This window comes from Rhinatrema bivittatum, chromosome 1 (genome assembly GCF_901001135.1).
Source record: "Rhinatrema bivittatum chromosome 1, aRhiBiv1.1, whole genome shotgun sequence".
Classification (NCBI taxonomy): Eukaryota; Metazoa; Chordata; class Amphibia; order Gymnophiona; family Rhinatrematidae; genus Rhinatrema; species Rhinatrema bivittatum.
Window position 1 is genome coordinate 388186774 of NC_042615.1, and position 14790 is coordinate 388201563.

The 14790-nt window shown below is 50.9% G+C and overlaps 1 protein-coding gene across 2 annotated transcripts in view; it reads right to left on the bottom strand.

Annotated features, from left to right (window-relative positions):
* Positions 1 to 1464, bottom strand: part of GSR (glutathione-disulfide reductase) — a 136695-nt gene extending 135231 nt beyond the window's left edge. The window contains exons 1-2 of one of the 2 annotated variants that reach the window (XM_029601607.1): positions 1360 to 1464; positions 768 to 962 (exon numbers count right to left, since the gene is read on the bottom strand). In XM_029601607.1, the coding sequence (XP_029457467.1) occupies positions 768 to 794 (27 nt within the window). In that variant the 5' untranslated portion in view covers positions 795 to 962; positions 1360 to 1464. The remainder of the gene's footprint in view (positions 1 to 767; positions 963 to 1359) is intronic. The other variant, XM_029601618.1, reaches the window with a different exon arrangement.
* Positions 1465 to 14790: the final 13326 nt, after the last annotated feature.

Genomic DNA, 14790 nt, shown 5'->3' on the forward strand with positions numbered 1-14790 from the left:
GCGGGTATTATGTCCTTTATCTCACTGCAAATTAGCGTGTCTGGGCGTTTTAGCGTGGCTGTATGTTACATAAGCGAAGTTTTTGCAATCGCACAGAAATGGGAACAGCAGGATATCTAAGCAGCGTATCTGGCAAGGTTTGATCCGTCAATGACAGGACAGCATCCTTTAGGCAGCGAATCACTCTTACTAGCACAGCTGTGGGCATTATGGCCTGTTATTTACAAACAAAACTGTGGTCCTCGTTTTTGACAGCCCGTTTTCATTTAATCATTCTCAGGTTGTCAATCGTTCCGATTTTCTCCGGCCATTACGGCATTTAAAGGCAATGTCTGGAAGACAAATGGGAGGGCTAAACTGTCCGGATTTTAACCCTCCGGTCTAGCGCGGCAGCTACATTGGCGCCTGTATTGCCTACTATTGTGGGCGGGGAAGGCGCTGTGGTTTAACTCCACAGCTGATGGTGGCGCTACAGTCTTACCGGGATGATGCCTGTGTATGCCCGCTCTACCAGGGGGCTCGTTAACAAGAGGCACACGTGACCTGTGTGAGTCTCCGTTTCTTCTGCCGCCCATGGATTCTCTTCCGTTCGAGGTTGAAAAAAAAAAAAAGAAAAGAAAGAGCAAGCACTTTTTTCCAAAAAAAAAAAAAAAAGCCCAAAACATGTGAAATTGAAACACCAATTTCTGTGAGGCGCATAGACTACAAAGGAGCTTAACTTTTTGCATGTTGCAGGTCTGCATGATGTGCACGAATGTCACACTTACAAAATTTGCATATAGCCTTACTCTCATTGCTGACAACAGACTGAATCCATGCTTTTAGTTCACATTCCTCTTCCCACGCTTAGCAGTATCTTTTAGTTCCCTACTTTAGCTATAGTAGATCAAATCCATTTAGAAGTGTAGCAGCCAATGACGGAAACAGTAGGTATGGACAGGTTTTCATACAAAAGTGATCTGCTGCGGGGAGAAGAAATGAGAAAAAAAATTAGATGAAATTAAAAATGGTGTAGAACAAATTAAAAAAACACCAGCCCCTCTGAGCACATCCCTGGCCCCCCACACACTGATTCCCCCCTCCCCGGGACCAAGTGCCTGGAGTCTTCTGTCTGTGCCTGCTCTTTGTAGCCTATTACACCACCACATCCCTGGCCCCCCACACACGGATTCCCCCCTCCCCACCCACTTCGAGCACATCTCTGGTCCCCCACACACTGATTCCCCCCTCCCTACCCCCTCTGAGCACATCTCTGGTCCCCCACACAGATTCCCTTCTCCCTACCCCCTCCGAGCACATCTCTGGCCCCCACACTCTCATTCCCCCCTCCCAACATACTCATTCCTCCCCTCCTGATACCTGGCTGTAGCCAGCTGAGTGCTACACTCCCTTCAGCATTCGGGTTTGCAGCTGCACATAAGATTCCTTCTCTGTTGCTTGCTGCAATGCCTTGCTGGCCTTCCAGGTCTGCCCACGTGTGATGCTGTTGATTCTGCAATGCCATGCTGGTGCTGGGTCTGCTCACACACGTCCCTATTTTATCGGAAGGCACCAGTGCAGGGCGCCGAAGGCCAGGGATGTGCTCAGAAGGGGTGGGGAGGGGGGAATCAGGCACCCTGCTCTAGTAAAAAAAAACACATCCAAAAACGTACTGCCCACATCCCGTGGGTTAAGTACGGACAAGAATTCAGAGGTCGACCTTTCGATAAACAAAATGCCTCAATCGTCAGAGGCAGCGATCTACAGATCCACATGTATTCCCTCCCAGTCTAGAGAAGGGCAAGAAAGAAGAAGAAGAGACAAAGAGTCAGTGTAGTCAGTCTACTCTGCGGGTCACACTGCCCGAAGGCAGAAAGGAATCACTGGCACAGCCAGTGTCCTTTAGCACATCTTCGCAGATCCGAGTCACCGAGTGGGGGAAAGGAAGGGGTGTGAGACTCATGAGAAAAACAGGCACCTGCACGCAGAGGTGAAGGGTGTAGGCAGGGGGGACTTGAGGCGGGCAGAGGACACAGTCGACCGCCCAGTCAGCTGTAAATAATGGGATGCTGTTTCTCTGCATCGCGACTGCGTACTCTGCCCATAAACGGGACCGCACCAAGGAGCAAAAGAACATCTTGCATGGGGCTGGTTCTTCGCTGGCCAGTTTCGCCTCCCTGGTGCACCAGATGGTATGCTTTGCCTCCGCCAGGAGATAATTGACGAGGCGGGCTCATCTTCGCGCTACCGGGTGCCTTGATGCGGCAAAGCCATAAACAAGGAGATGGGGGGGAAAAGGACAACCAAAAGCGTAAAAATAAATTTTTCAGAAATGCAATGAAGGGGGTGAGGCAGGGACTAAACCAGTAGGCGTAGGTGACTGATCTCCGTGCCTGGCGAAAGGGGCATGCCGCGGAACCAGTAATGGCCTCCAGCATGCCACCTGTGAGATTTGCCCCATATGCCACCCTCCATGCCAGGTCCACACTATTCCTGGGGTGGGGAAGGTGTAGAAGGACTCCCACTGCGGTCCTCGGTATCACCGCCAATCACGTTCCTCCACACTGTGTCGGGGCGTGAGGTGAGTGCCAGATAGTGGACTGTGTGGACCAGTAGGCGGTACAATGCCTTTCGGTGGAGAACCTCGAAAGGAGCTGTGGGGAAAGAGTGCAGCCTACTGAGAGTCTTGGCTGGAAGGGGGCGGGTGGAGAGGGGGGGTCCCTCCTAATGGGGCCTATACTCAGGTCTGGAGGAGGGGGATGGAAAAACGGCGGGGACCTCCGGCCTGCGGACCCCCCCCCCCCCCCGAAAGAGCGGATTGAGTTACCCTTGCCTGGGTGAACCCTACATCTACGGTGGCGGGGGCAAGGCTGACAGCCATCCGCTGTGCCGGAAGAAACTGCGCAACCCATGCGGATCGGTCCCCTGACTGGGGGTGACCGATCTCAGTGGTTCCGGCCGAGGCCAGCCGGCGGCATACCACAGAGGACTCCAAACGGGGTTCTTCAAGGAAGTCCTCCATGGGGACCACCGGCCTCCTCGTCACGGAAACCATGCTCCAAGACTTAAAAAGTTCTCGATAGAAAGACGGCAGCAACGAGAGGCCGTGTTTGTACCCTCTCGCATTGATCATAAACAGCTGCCAGTCGTACTGCAACTCGCCCACCTGGCGAAAGAAAAAAGCTGCCAGAGGGCGCCACGGGGGTGGTGGGTCTGCATACAGGAATCTCTGCAGGGCCTGTAAGTGGAAGATGTGTGTCTGACTCTTAAGATACACAAGGCCCTGTCCGCCCTCCTCCAACGGAAGAGACAGGGTACTCGCAGAGACCCAGTGCCTCTTGCCGGCCCAGAAGAAATCCAGCTACTTTCTCTGGTTCCGGACCAGAAACTCCGCGGGGGGATTCAGGGCAGTCAGCTTGTGCCACAGCGTGCTGGACACAAGCTGATTCGCCACCAAAACCCTCCCGCGGTATGACACTAATCGTAGCAGCCCCACCCATGACCTTAGGTGAGTGTCGACTTTCTCATCCAGCTCCTGCCAGTTGACCGGGGCCGTGGTTTCCGTCATGGAGGTGACACCCAGATATTTCAGGGTCTCCCGGCTCCAAGAAAAATGAGCAAACTCGCTCGGGAGCACGTCCCTCTGCTGCAGTCCTATCATGAGCCCCATGCATTTGGCCCAGTTGATCTCGGCGAAGGATGCAGCTGAAAACACCTGCTGGCAGGCTCGCATCCTTACCATATCAAGCGGGTCACAGATCATGAGGAGCACGTCATCGGCATAAGAGGATAGGATGAGGTGAAGTCCGGGGTCCTGCAGCGCTAAATCAGTGAGCTTCCTACGCAGTAAGCACAGGAAGGGTTCAATGGCCAGTGCATACAGTTGCCCGGACATGGGACAGCCCTGATGTACTCTTCTTCTAAACGCCAAGGGCGCTGTTAAGGACCAATTCACCTTAACTAGGCACTCTGCGGACGCGTACAGGAGGCAGAGAAGACCCACGAAATGGGGGCCGAAGCCAAATTCCTGCAGGGTCTGCATGAGATAGCGGTGATCCACCCTGTCGAAGGCTTTCTCCTGGTCCAAAGACAGAAATGCCACCGACAGGTCCTTCCTACGACAGTAAAGGATAAGATCCCGGACTAAAAAGATGTTATCAAAAATCGAGCAGTCCGGGACCGTGTAAGACTGGTCCGGGTGGATCACCTGAGCTAGCATGGGCCCCAGCCGTAGCGAGAGCGCTTTGGCCAGGATTTTATAGTCTGTGCACAATAGGGAGACGGGGCGCCAGTTCCGCAAGTCGTGAGTATCCCCTTCTTTGGGGAGCAGCATAAGTACAGCTCGGCGACACGACAGTGGCAACTCCTTGGTCTCCAGGGCTTCCGCCAGGACCCGCAGGAGATCAGGTCCCAGCAGGTCAAAAAAGTGGCAAAAAAATTCTACCGTCAGACCGTCGATGCCCAGCGTGTTGTTGTTGGGCATCCGGTTCAGGGCCTCAGAAAGATTCGCCAGACTCAAGGGCATGTCTAGCTTGTTTCTGCTGCTCTGCCTGACGGCAGGAAGCCCCTCCCACAAGACCCTGCAGGCATTCGGGTCGACGGGTTCTGGAGAGAAGAGGGTCGAGTAAAATTCCCAGACCTCCACCCAAATCCTCTCCAGATCGCTGAAGGGGGCCCCGTTGGCAGCCACCAGGACCGGGATCTGCTTCTGAGCGCCCCTCCTCTTCTCCAACCAAAGAAGAAGTGCGAACCTCAACCCATCTCCTGAAGGAAACGGATGCTCGATTGTACAAACGCCCCCCGGCCCTGCCGCTCCTCGAGGTAACAGAGGGTGCACTTCTTCTCCATGTACTCATCTCGCAGAGCTTGATCCGCAACATTAGAGAGGTCTGCTTTGAGATCCAACACCTCCCCCTGTAGGCACCAGATCTCTCCGTGTCGCTCCCTGTTGACGCCCCTGGCGTAATCCTGACAGAGTCGTTTGAGGTGGATTTTCCCCATATCCCACCACAGGCACCGAGAGGCAAAGTCCACCTCAAAGTTGCGCCATTCCACCCAGAACTCCCGGACCGCCGCCACGAGGCCCTCCTCCTCCAATAAGGAGTTGTTGAAATGCCAGTGAGTGGCCCGAGGCCCGGCCGAGTCGAGCCTCACCTTCACGTGCACCAAATGGTGGTCCGTGAAGGCCGCCACCTTAATGGCACTCGAAATGGTCCGTGACTTTAAGAAGTCCGTGATGTAGAACCGATCGATCCGAGAGCGGCTGATTTGTCCCTCCAGCACCTGGACAAAGGTGAAGGAGGGGGAGCCAACTGGGTGACACAGCTGCCAGACATCGACCAGGGAGAAGCAACGAACCGTGTCACCCAAGTATGCGGCGAAGGCGGGGGTCACACTCTAGACCGGAATGGTCGAGCCTTTCGAGGGTGCAATTAAAGTCACCCCCGAGCACCACCACCTCCGCCACATCCAAGGTCTGCAATAGTGTCGACATCCGGCGAAAGAATGCCAACTTGGCGGCTCTGGAGGTTGGGGCGTGCATATTGATCAAATTGACCATGCAGCCCTCGACGCAGAACCGCAAGTGCAGCATCCTGCCTGGCACGACGGATCAGACCCCCAGCACCTCGCCCTGAAGGGACTCCGCGAACAGGACGGCCACTCCCCCGGCATGTCCGGAGTGGCTAAAGAATGCCCTGCTGCGCCACTCCAGGAGCCAGTCAGCCTCGCTCTCTGGAGTGGAATGGGTCTCCTGCAGGAGACTGACGGAGTACCCTCCTCTCCAAAGATAGGAGAGTACCCAGCTCCTGCGGAGGCCATCCCTGCAGTCGTTGACATTCAGAGTGCTGATAGTCAGAGCCATCCTCTGTCAGGATAAACCATCGCAAAACCTGACTCCCCTTAGGGTGTCAGTTCGGCACAGAACCTTTGGGCCCTCTTAATGTCCTTGGACCCTGAAGGTTTGCACCCCTCGAGGTAGCTGACAAGAGCTCCCGCTACCCTGCGGAGTTGCTCACCGTTGGGCCACCTCTCAAGAGCTTTTGCCATCTTAAACTTCCAACTCTGGTTAACCCGCAGGAGCTGGTCTAACTCCATGACAGAGCCCCGCAAGGAGTGGGCTGACAGGGCTTCTCCTGCCCCAGGGTGAAAGAGTGTAGAGGTACCTCCTTCAGGTGCGCTGGAGGAGACCCTCGCTACCCTAAGTGATGTACTGTTGCTGTCCAGCTCGCTATCGCTGGCAGCGTGTTTGCCCCCCGGGTCCGGACGCAATCCAGGTGGCGGCATTCCTGTCTATCATCGGATCCCCTGGTTCACCTCGAGAGGACGCTGGAGTAATCGATTCTGGGTCGGTGGTGGGTTCGCCCATCTCAAAGGCAGCCTTTCCCTCGTCAATGGGTCGGGTCAGACCCCCTTCCCCCCAACCTTGGCCAGGAGCCTCGGGTTAAAGCCTGGCTTCCCGTCTTTACCAGGCTCCTCTCCCTAGGAGGTCCCCCTCTCATCACCACCTGATGCCTCGCATCAGGTGGTGATGAGAGGGGAGGGGGATCCCTCGGGAGGTCGGGACAGGGACCAAAAAGCAAAGGGATGCAAGCATCCTCCATTGCCGGATCCAGGATGGAGCTAAAACTCAGGTCTGGAAGAGGTAGAGCGTTCTCCTCCAGAGACATCTGGGGAGCCAGATCGGGCTCCCAGAAGTCAGTGGTCAGGGGTTCGCCCGGGGTGGGCCTCAGCGCCCTCCTCTCGGCCTTCATCTGGACCTTGGCTTGGTGATCATCCCTGCTGGTCTTTGCAACCCGGGCTACGGGCCCGACCAGGGGATCCCGGTGTCTCTTGCCGAGGCCCGATGGTAGGACATCAGAGATGCCGCCGAGAAAAGGCGCTGAGCCAACTCCCTCCTGTGATCCGGCAATTATGGCCACTAAATGCATTTTATGTCTCTTCGCCGGTACGGAATGAGGCGATCGGCCTGGAGCCCCATCTTTCCGTTCCCCACGTTCCTCCAGCCCATCCGAGATGAGTGGGAGTTCCCCATGAGACTAAGCCATTTCCGCGGACGGGTTCCCAAGTTCAGATGGGGGAGGGATCGTGGGGTTGACTGTTCTGCCGATAGTGCACCCGCTGGGGCTGTATGTCATGGTCAGAATGGGGCTTGTGTCCTTCCTCGGGCTGAGTGCCAGTCTTTGGAAAGACAGTTGTCGGGCCATCGCCAGGAGGGAATCCACTCTGAGATTCTGTTCCAGCCTCCGAGTCCCGCACCCTCAATTCGCTGGTCCGGGGTTCTGGGTCTTCCTGCGGGGGAGCTGATGGGAGAGGGGCCAAGGGTCTGTAGGACCTCAGCATCAGCGACAGCACTGTCCGGGGGCCCCGTTCGTTTCCTGTGGGGTTTGGCACTCGTAGGTGGAACAGTCAGGGCTGGTGAAGCGGTCGTGACGGGAGAGCTGGGATCCTTCCAGTCCATAAGAACATAAGAAAATGCCATACTGGGTCAGACCAAGGGTCCATCAAGCCCAGCATCCTGTTTCCAACAGTGGCCAATCCAGGCCATAAGAACCTGGCAGGTACCCAAAAACTAAGTCTATTCCATGTTACCATTGCTAATGGCAGTGGCTATCCAATCCTTTTTTAAACACAGCTATACTAACTGCACTAACCGCACCCTCTGGCAACAAATTCCAGAGTTTAATTGTGCGTTGAGTAAAAAAGAACTTTCTCCGATTAGGTTTAAATGTGCCCCATGCTAACTTCATGGAGTGCCCCCTAGTCTTTCTACTATCCGAAAAAGTAAATAACCGATTCACATCTACCCGTTCTAGACCTCTCATGATTTTAAACACCTCTATCATATCCCCCCTCAGTCGTCTCTTCTCCAAGCTGAAAAGTCCTAACCTCTTTAGTCTTTCCTCATAGGGGAGTTGTTCCATTCCCCTTATCATTTTGGTAGCCCTTCTCTGTACCTTCTCCATCGCAATTATATCTTTTTTGAGATGCGGCGATCAGAATTGTACAGAGTATTCAAGGTGTGGTCTCACCATGGAGTGATAAAGAGGCATTATGACATTTTCCGTTTTATTCACCATTCCCTTTCTAATAATTCCCAACATTCTGATTGCTTTTTTGACTGCCGCAGCACACTGAACCGACGATTTCAATGTGTTATCCACTATGACACCTAGATCTCTTTCTTGGGTTGTAGCACCTAATATGGAACCCAACATTGTATAATTATAGCATGGGTTATTTTTCCCTATATGCACACCTTGCACTTATCCACATTAAATTTTATCTGCCACTTGGATGCCCAATTTTCCAGTCTCACAAGGTCTTCCTGCAATTTATCACAATCTACTTGTGATTTAACTACTCTGAACAATTTTGTGTCATCTGCAAATTTGATTATCTCACTCGTTGTATTTCTTTCCAGATCATTTATAAATATATTGAAAAGTAAGGATCCCAATACAGATCCCTGAGGCACTCCACTGTCCACTCCCTTCCACTGAGAAAATTGTCCATTTAATCCTACTCTCTGTTTCCTGTCTTTTAGCCAGTTTGCAATCCATGAAAGGACATCGCCACCTATCCCATGACTTTTTACTTTTCCTAGAAGCCTCTCATGAGGAACTTTGTCAAACGCCTTCTGAAAATCCAAGTATACTATATCTACTGGTTCACCTTTATCCACGTGTTTATTAACTCCTTCAAAAAAGTGAAGCAGATTTGTGAGGCAAGACTTGCCCTGGGTAAAGCCATGCTGACTTTGTTCCATTAAACCATGTCTTTCTATATGTTCTGTGATTTTGATGTTTAGAACACTTTCCACTATTTTTCCTGGCACTGAAGTCAGGCTAACTGGTCTGTAGTTTCCCGGATTGCCCCTGGAGCCCTTTCTAAATATTGGGGTTACATTTGCTATCCTCCAGTCTTCAGATACAATGGATGATTTTAATGATAATTTACAAATTTTTACTAATAGGTCTTAAATTTCATTTTGTAGTTCCTTCAGAACTCTGGGGTGTATACCATCCGGTCCGGGTGATTTACTACTCTTCAGTTTGTCAATCAGGCCTACCACATCTTCTAGGTTCACCGTGATTTGATTCAGTCCATCTGAATCATTACCCATGAAAACCTTCTCCATTACGGGTACCTCCCCAACATCCTCTTCAGTAAACACCGAAGCAAAGAAATCATTTAATCTTTCCGCGATGGCCTTATCTTCTCTAAGTGCCCCTTTAACCCCTTGAACATCTAACGGTCCAACGGTCCAACTGACTCCCTCACAGGCTTTCTGCTTCGGATATATTTTAAAAAGTTTTTACTGTGAGTTTTTGCCTCTACAGTCAACTTCTTTTCAAATTCTCTCTTAGCCTGTCTTATCAATGTCTTACATTTAACTTGCCAATATTTATGCTTTATCCTATTTTCTTCTGTTGGATCCTTCTTCCAATTTTTGAATAAAACACTGGCAGTCTGACCATGCCCAGAAGGGCTGGGCGGGTCACCGTGGCTGAGGTGTGCGGTGTTGCGGCCGCAGAGGGAGCGGCCTTGCTGGGAGGTCTGGCCAAGGGGCATGCCTTGCGGGTGTGCCCCATTTCCTTGCACGAGAAGCACCTCGCCTCCACTGCTGCGTAGTAGACACAATACGCGAATCCATTGAAGAGGATGATGAACACCCCTTCCGCCTCCTCTTGCCCTTCCCTCAGCTTCAGCACGGCCTCTCTCCTGTAGGACTCAACGTGCTTGAGGGCATGGCCAGTGTGCCCCATCGGGATGGTGGACACGTGGGACTTGATCTCCCCGAGCGCGCTGAGATGCGCGTGTTTTATCGGGAAGAAACGGCGGGACATTGGACAGGACCACCTTCGTCCCGACGCTGTCTAGGGGCTCCAAAAGGTGGAAAGTCCCTTTCACAACTAGCCCCTCGATGAGCACCTTATGGGTGGCGGCGAGGTTTGCCAAAAAAATCACCACCTTACCGTACATCTTGCCACAGGAGATGATGCTCCTGGGGCCCACCAACTTTGCCATCGCCGACGCATAGTCCTGTGTGTCCTCCCCTGACAGAAGCGGACACTTGACCCCATGCCTGAGCCTGATGCCTGCCCTGGGCGGTGGGGCGTTCCTCGGCGGCGGGACTCAATACCTGCGCGCTCCTCACCGTCACCGCCGCATACGAGGGCTTGGCAGGCGGAGCGGAACCCGGCACTGGGGCATTGACCTCCCCCGAACCATGCACGGCGTACGTCCTAGTTTTCTGTTTCCTCTTACCCCCTGGTTTTTGGGGTCCCCCCTTTACGACGGGAGAAGACGGGAGAAGACGGGAGAAGAAAAAAGACGGGAGAAGAAAAAAGGATTCACACTCACAAAGCGGAGAGTAGCTGGCTTGTTACGGCGGTTACTACCCCAAACCAAATGTGCCTGATACTTCACTTTAGATGCATATCCAGCATAGCTCTCTGCTTCAACGGCAGGGGAGAAGAAAAACAACCAATAAGGGCTGTATAACATAGTCTGGGTTAAAACAAATAAGCATGGGTGTAGCTTGCTTATTGCGGCGGTTACTACCCCTACTACCCCCTAACTAATCAAGCTTGATATTTCACTTGGATGCAGCTCCATCACTGCTCTCTATATTAATGGTGGGGGAGGAAGGGAAATAGAACCAAGAGCTAAAAGAAACAGATAAGTATGAGAGAAAAAATGTGTGAAGCTTGCTGGGCAGACTGGATGGGCCGTTTGGTCTTCTTCTGCCGTCATTTCTATGTTTCTATGTTTCTATGAACTCCGACCGCTGCGATGGCTTCACGTTCCATTGGAACTGGTAGGGTAGCGGGGGCGGCGGTGTCTGTCACTGGCGTGGAAGCAGTGGGGGCTGTTATCTCCGCCCAGCTGGAGTCTGCGCTATGTAAAATGCGCGAAAGCGGTGCGCCTACCAATATGCGCTTATCCACGTGCGCCAATGAACGGGCGCCTATCAACGTGCGCCTATCAATGGGCGCCTATCAGCGGGCGCTTAGCACGGGCGTCTATCAACATGCGCTTAGCACGGGCGTCTATCAACGGGCGCTTAGCAACGGGCGCCTAACAACGTGTGCCTATCAACGGGCGCATAGCAACGGGCGCCTATCAACGTGCGCCTTTTCAACATGAAGCAATGTATGCCTCTATCGAATGTGCGCCCAAGTATATTTCGGGCGCCTATCAAATACGCCCTTCGCCTGTGCGCTCAGTCTGGATGAGCGCTAGAGCGAGGCGACGAACCAGGGCAGAAGGCGACGGCGAGCAGGCAGGCAAAATGGCGCCCTCCTTGGCGGGTTGCAACGTAGGCAGACTCCGCTAATCCTCGCTTCCTCGGAGACCAACAAGTAAAGATGTACGCCTTACCTTGTCTTCGGCGCTTCCCAGCTGCAACCTGGGCGGTCTCTGGCTGCGGGGGGAGAGGGTGATTACCGTCACCGCCGCGCTCGAGGAAGTGCACCCGCTGCCTCTAGGCCGCGCCTGAACTCGTCTCGCTCAGGGGCCAAGTCCTCGCCGGTACCGAGGCTGCCTCTAAGCCGTGCCCGAGCCCTTCTCACTCGGGGGCTAGGTCCCTGCCGCGAATCGGCCACCGGACCGAGGCTCTTACCTCCGAGGGACCACGGAAATCACCTCGGGAAACTCAACTGGGGGAGGGACCGAATGGTATCACCGCAGGAGTGCGGGGCTCGTCTTCAGGTAGGTTTCTTCTATGAATTTAGTCATTAGGAGTTGGAAAAACGCTCAGCGAGCGTGAGGTAGCTCCAAACTGCTTTGGAGATGGAAATTACTGAATTGCTGCACTTCCTGCGGGGGTATATGTACCTGTGCTGACGTCAGATCAGTCTCCAACTGCTAGCACGAGCACACTATACCCACTTGTTTTGAGTCCATCTGCTACACGCTAGGAAATCTCTGATTTCTCCCAATTCACCTTAAACCCTGATACCCCGCTAAACTCCCGTATGTCCCGTTCTATGGCTTTTAAAGATTGATGTGGTTGTGTTATAGTGAACATGATGTTGTCTGCGAAGAGAGAGAGTTTGACTGTATGTTGGGAGAAGGTGAAACCAGACACCCCAGCATCATTCCATATGATAGTAGCTAGGGGTTCAAGACATATGGCAAATAGTAGTGGTGATAAAGGGCATCCCTGCCTGGTGCCTCTCCCTACCGAAAAGTAATCAGAGTAGCCACCATTGATTTTCAGACAGGCTTTGGGACTAGTATATAGAGTGATTATCCAGGTACAGAAAGCTGATCCAAATCCCATCTTCCTCAGTACTCCAAAAAGAAAAGGCAGTGGACCAGGTCAAAAGCCTTTTCGGCATCCATTGATAAAAAGACGGCACCTGCCTGCTTTCTGTTAGCCCACCACATCAAGTCAATCAGTTTGCGAATGTTGTCGCCTGCTAACCTTCCTGGCATAAAGCCTGCTTGATCTTGATGAACAAGGGTAGTGATATATCCATTCATCCTGCTATTTTTGCCAACAGTTTGAGATCTAGATTTAAGAGGGATATTGGGCAATACGATCCGCAGCCTGAGGGGTCTCTACCTCATTTTAAAAGCATAGTTATTCCTGCTACATTAAAGTTGTGAGCTAACCCTCCCCCATTTCTCAGGTAGTTGAACACTTTTTGTAAGTATGTGGCTATAAAAGATGCAAAACATTTATAAAACTTTGCCGTAAGGCCATCTGGACCAGGAGATTATCCTATTTTTAACGCTTTGATCGCAGTCAGTATTTCTACTGTAGTTATCTCCTTGTCCAGAGCTTGTTGCGCCTCCTCTAATAGTGAAGGGAGTTGAATTGGTTCAAGATACCTGTTTATAGCTTCAAGCTGTATATTAGCCTCAGGTGCATATAGTTTACTGTAAAAGGATAAGAATCTATGCCATATTTCTGAGTTGTTTGTCAGGATGTGTTCCCCTTCATCTTTAATTTTAGCAATAGAACATTGATAGGACAATTTCATTAAGTTACATGCTAAATTATGGCCTGCTTTGTTCCCCCCCCCCCCTCAAAGTAATCTTGTTTCGTTAAATTTAACAAGTGTACCATTTTAGTTGACTGCAGTCTCATAAGATCTTCCCTAACTTTGGTCAGTTTATTCAAGATGGCCTGTGACCCCAATGTTTGATGTTCATGGGAAAGTTTCATGATCTCCTGCCATAATACCTGTGCTTCCAGGGCATCCCTCTTCTTAACACGAGTAGCTCTGGAGATTAATAACCCCCTCAGATATGCCTTAAGGGATTCCCAAACAATTGGAGGCAATACATCTCCGTTATCATTTAACTCAATATATTCCTCGATATGTCTAATGAGGGATTTGTTGAACTGTTCATCCGTTAACAGCGAATCATTTAGTCTCCAAAATTGGATCCCTTTATCATATTGGGCAAAGGTGATATCTAGCATCAATGTCTCATGATCTGACCATGCTACCGGAGCTATGTCGGGGCTGGAGGCATGACTGAACAAAGCTTCGTCAATCAAAAAAAGAAGTCTATCCTAGAGCATGTTTGGGGTGAGGTAGAGTAGAATGTATATGACCTGGATTTTGGGAAGTGTGTTCTCCACACATCTATTAATTGGCAATTTTCCATTAGATCCTTTAGTTTATGTCTATGGATAGGGGAGGTGGCTACACAACCCCATGAGGCATCTATTTTGGGTATTCTAACCAGATTAAAATCCCCACCAATGATTAAATTGCCCTTACAGTGACACATTAGGATTTGCAGTAACTTCATAAAAAAACCGTTCTTGATTTGGGGCATAAACATTTACCAATGTGTATTCCTTCCCATCTACTCGCATTTGCAATAAGAGATACCTACACATGTTTCAAACACTAAATGTTGTGAAAATAGTATACAGACCCCACTATATTTGGCTTAGAGCAGGATGTGAAGAACTGGTGAGGATAGTGACTGTTCTCCAAGAGTGACTCATATCTGCTTTTGAGATGAGTTTCTTGAAGAAAAACTATATCCACTCGAAGATTGCTCAATTCTTTAAAGAGTATATGTCTTTTGAACAGGGAATTGAGACCCTTAACAGTAAGGGAGATCATTCGAAACATGGCCATTTCTGGCTGTTTGGGGTCATCCCAGCACCTAGTTCTTCCATCCCCCACTCTCTACCTATCCCACTGTTACACATAACTCTCCATTGAAACATTCTATTCAGTCCAATATTTAAGAACCACCAGAGGGTATATTATCCAGAGTTTTTCCAAGACCTTCCGCCTGTAAAACATCCCATTTAATGACCTCCCCCCCTCTTTCCCCTTCATGTCTTTCTGTGAGAGTTGACCACTAGTGAACGATTGGTTTCCACATCTCATTTTTACCTGTGCAGTATCCCCTTCTATTAAATTGCCTAGCCTCCCCCCCCCCATATCTGCCATGACCTCCAGGTAGATCCATATCTCCCCATTTTATGGAGGAATTAAGTGCTATGAACTAAATGGCTCCAGCTAGTATTTGAGCATTTTAACTGAACAGAAAACTTAGTTATCTAGTCATATTACCAAAAGCATAAATTCTTGTATGTTACTCTTTTTATAGAATGTTGTATTAACTGATCAACAGTATATAAACTATACCCAGTCTTTATATCTCACTGGTATATAGCAGGATTCTCACTGAGTGTATTTTCCAGATGTCCTATATGTATAAACTGACAGGTAGCATCTCAGGTTTTGTCCATATGGTTCGGGGGGGGGGGGGGTCAGAGCTTCTTTTAAAACGGCTGTTTCTGGTGTTTGCCCATTGCCACGGTGG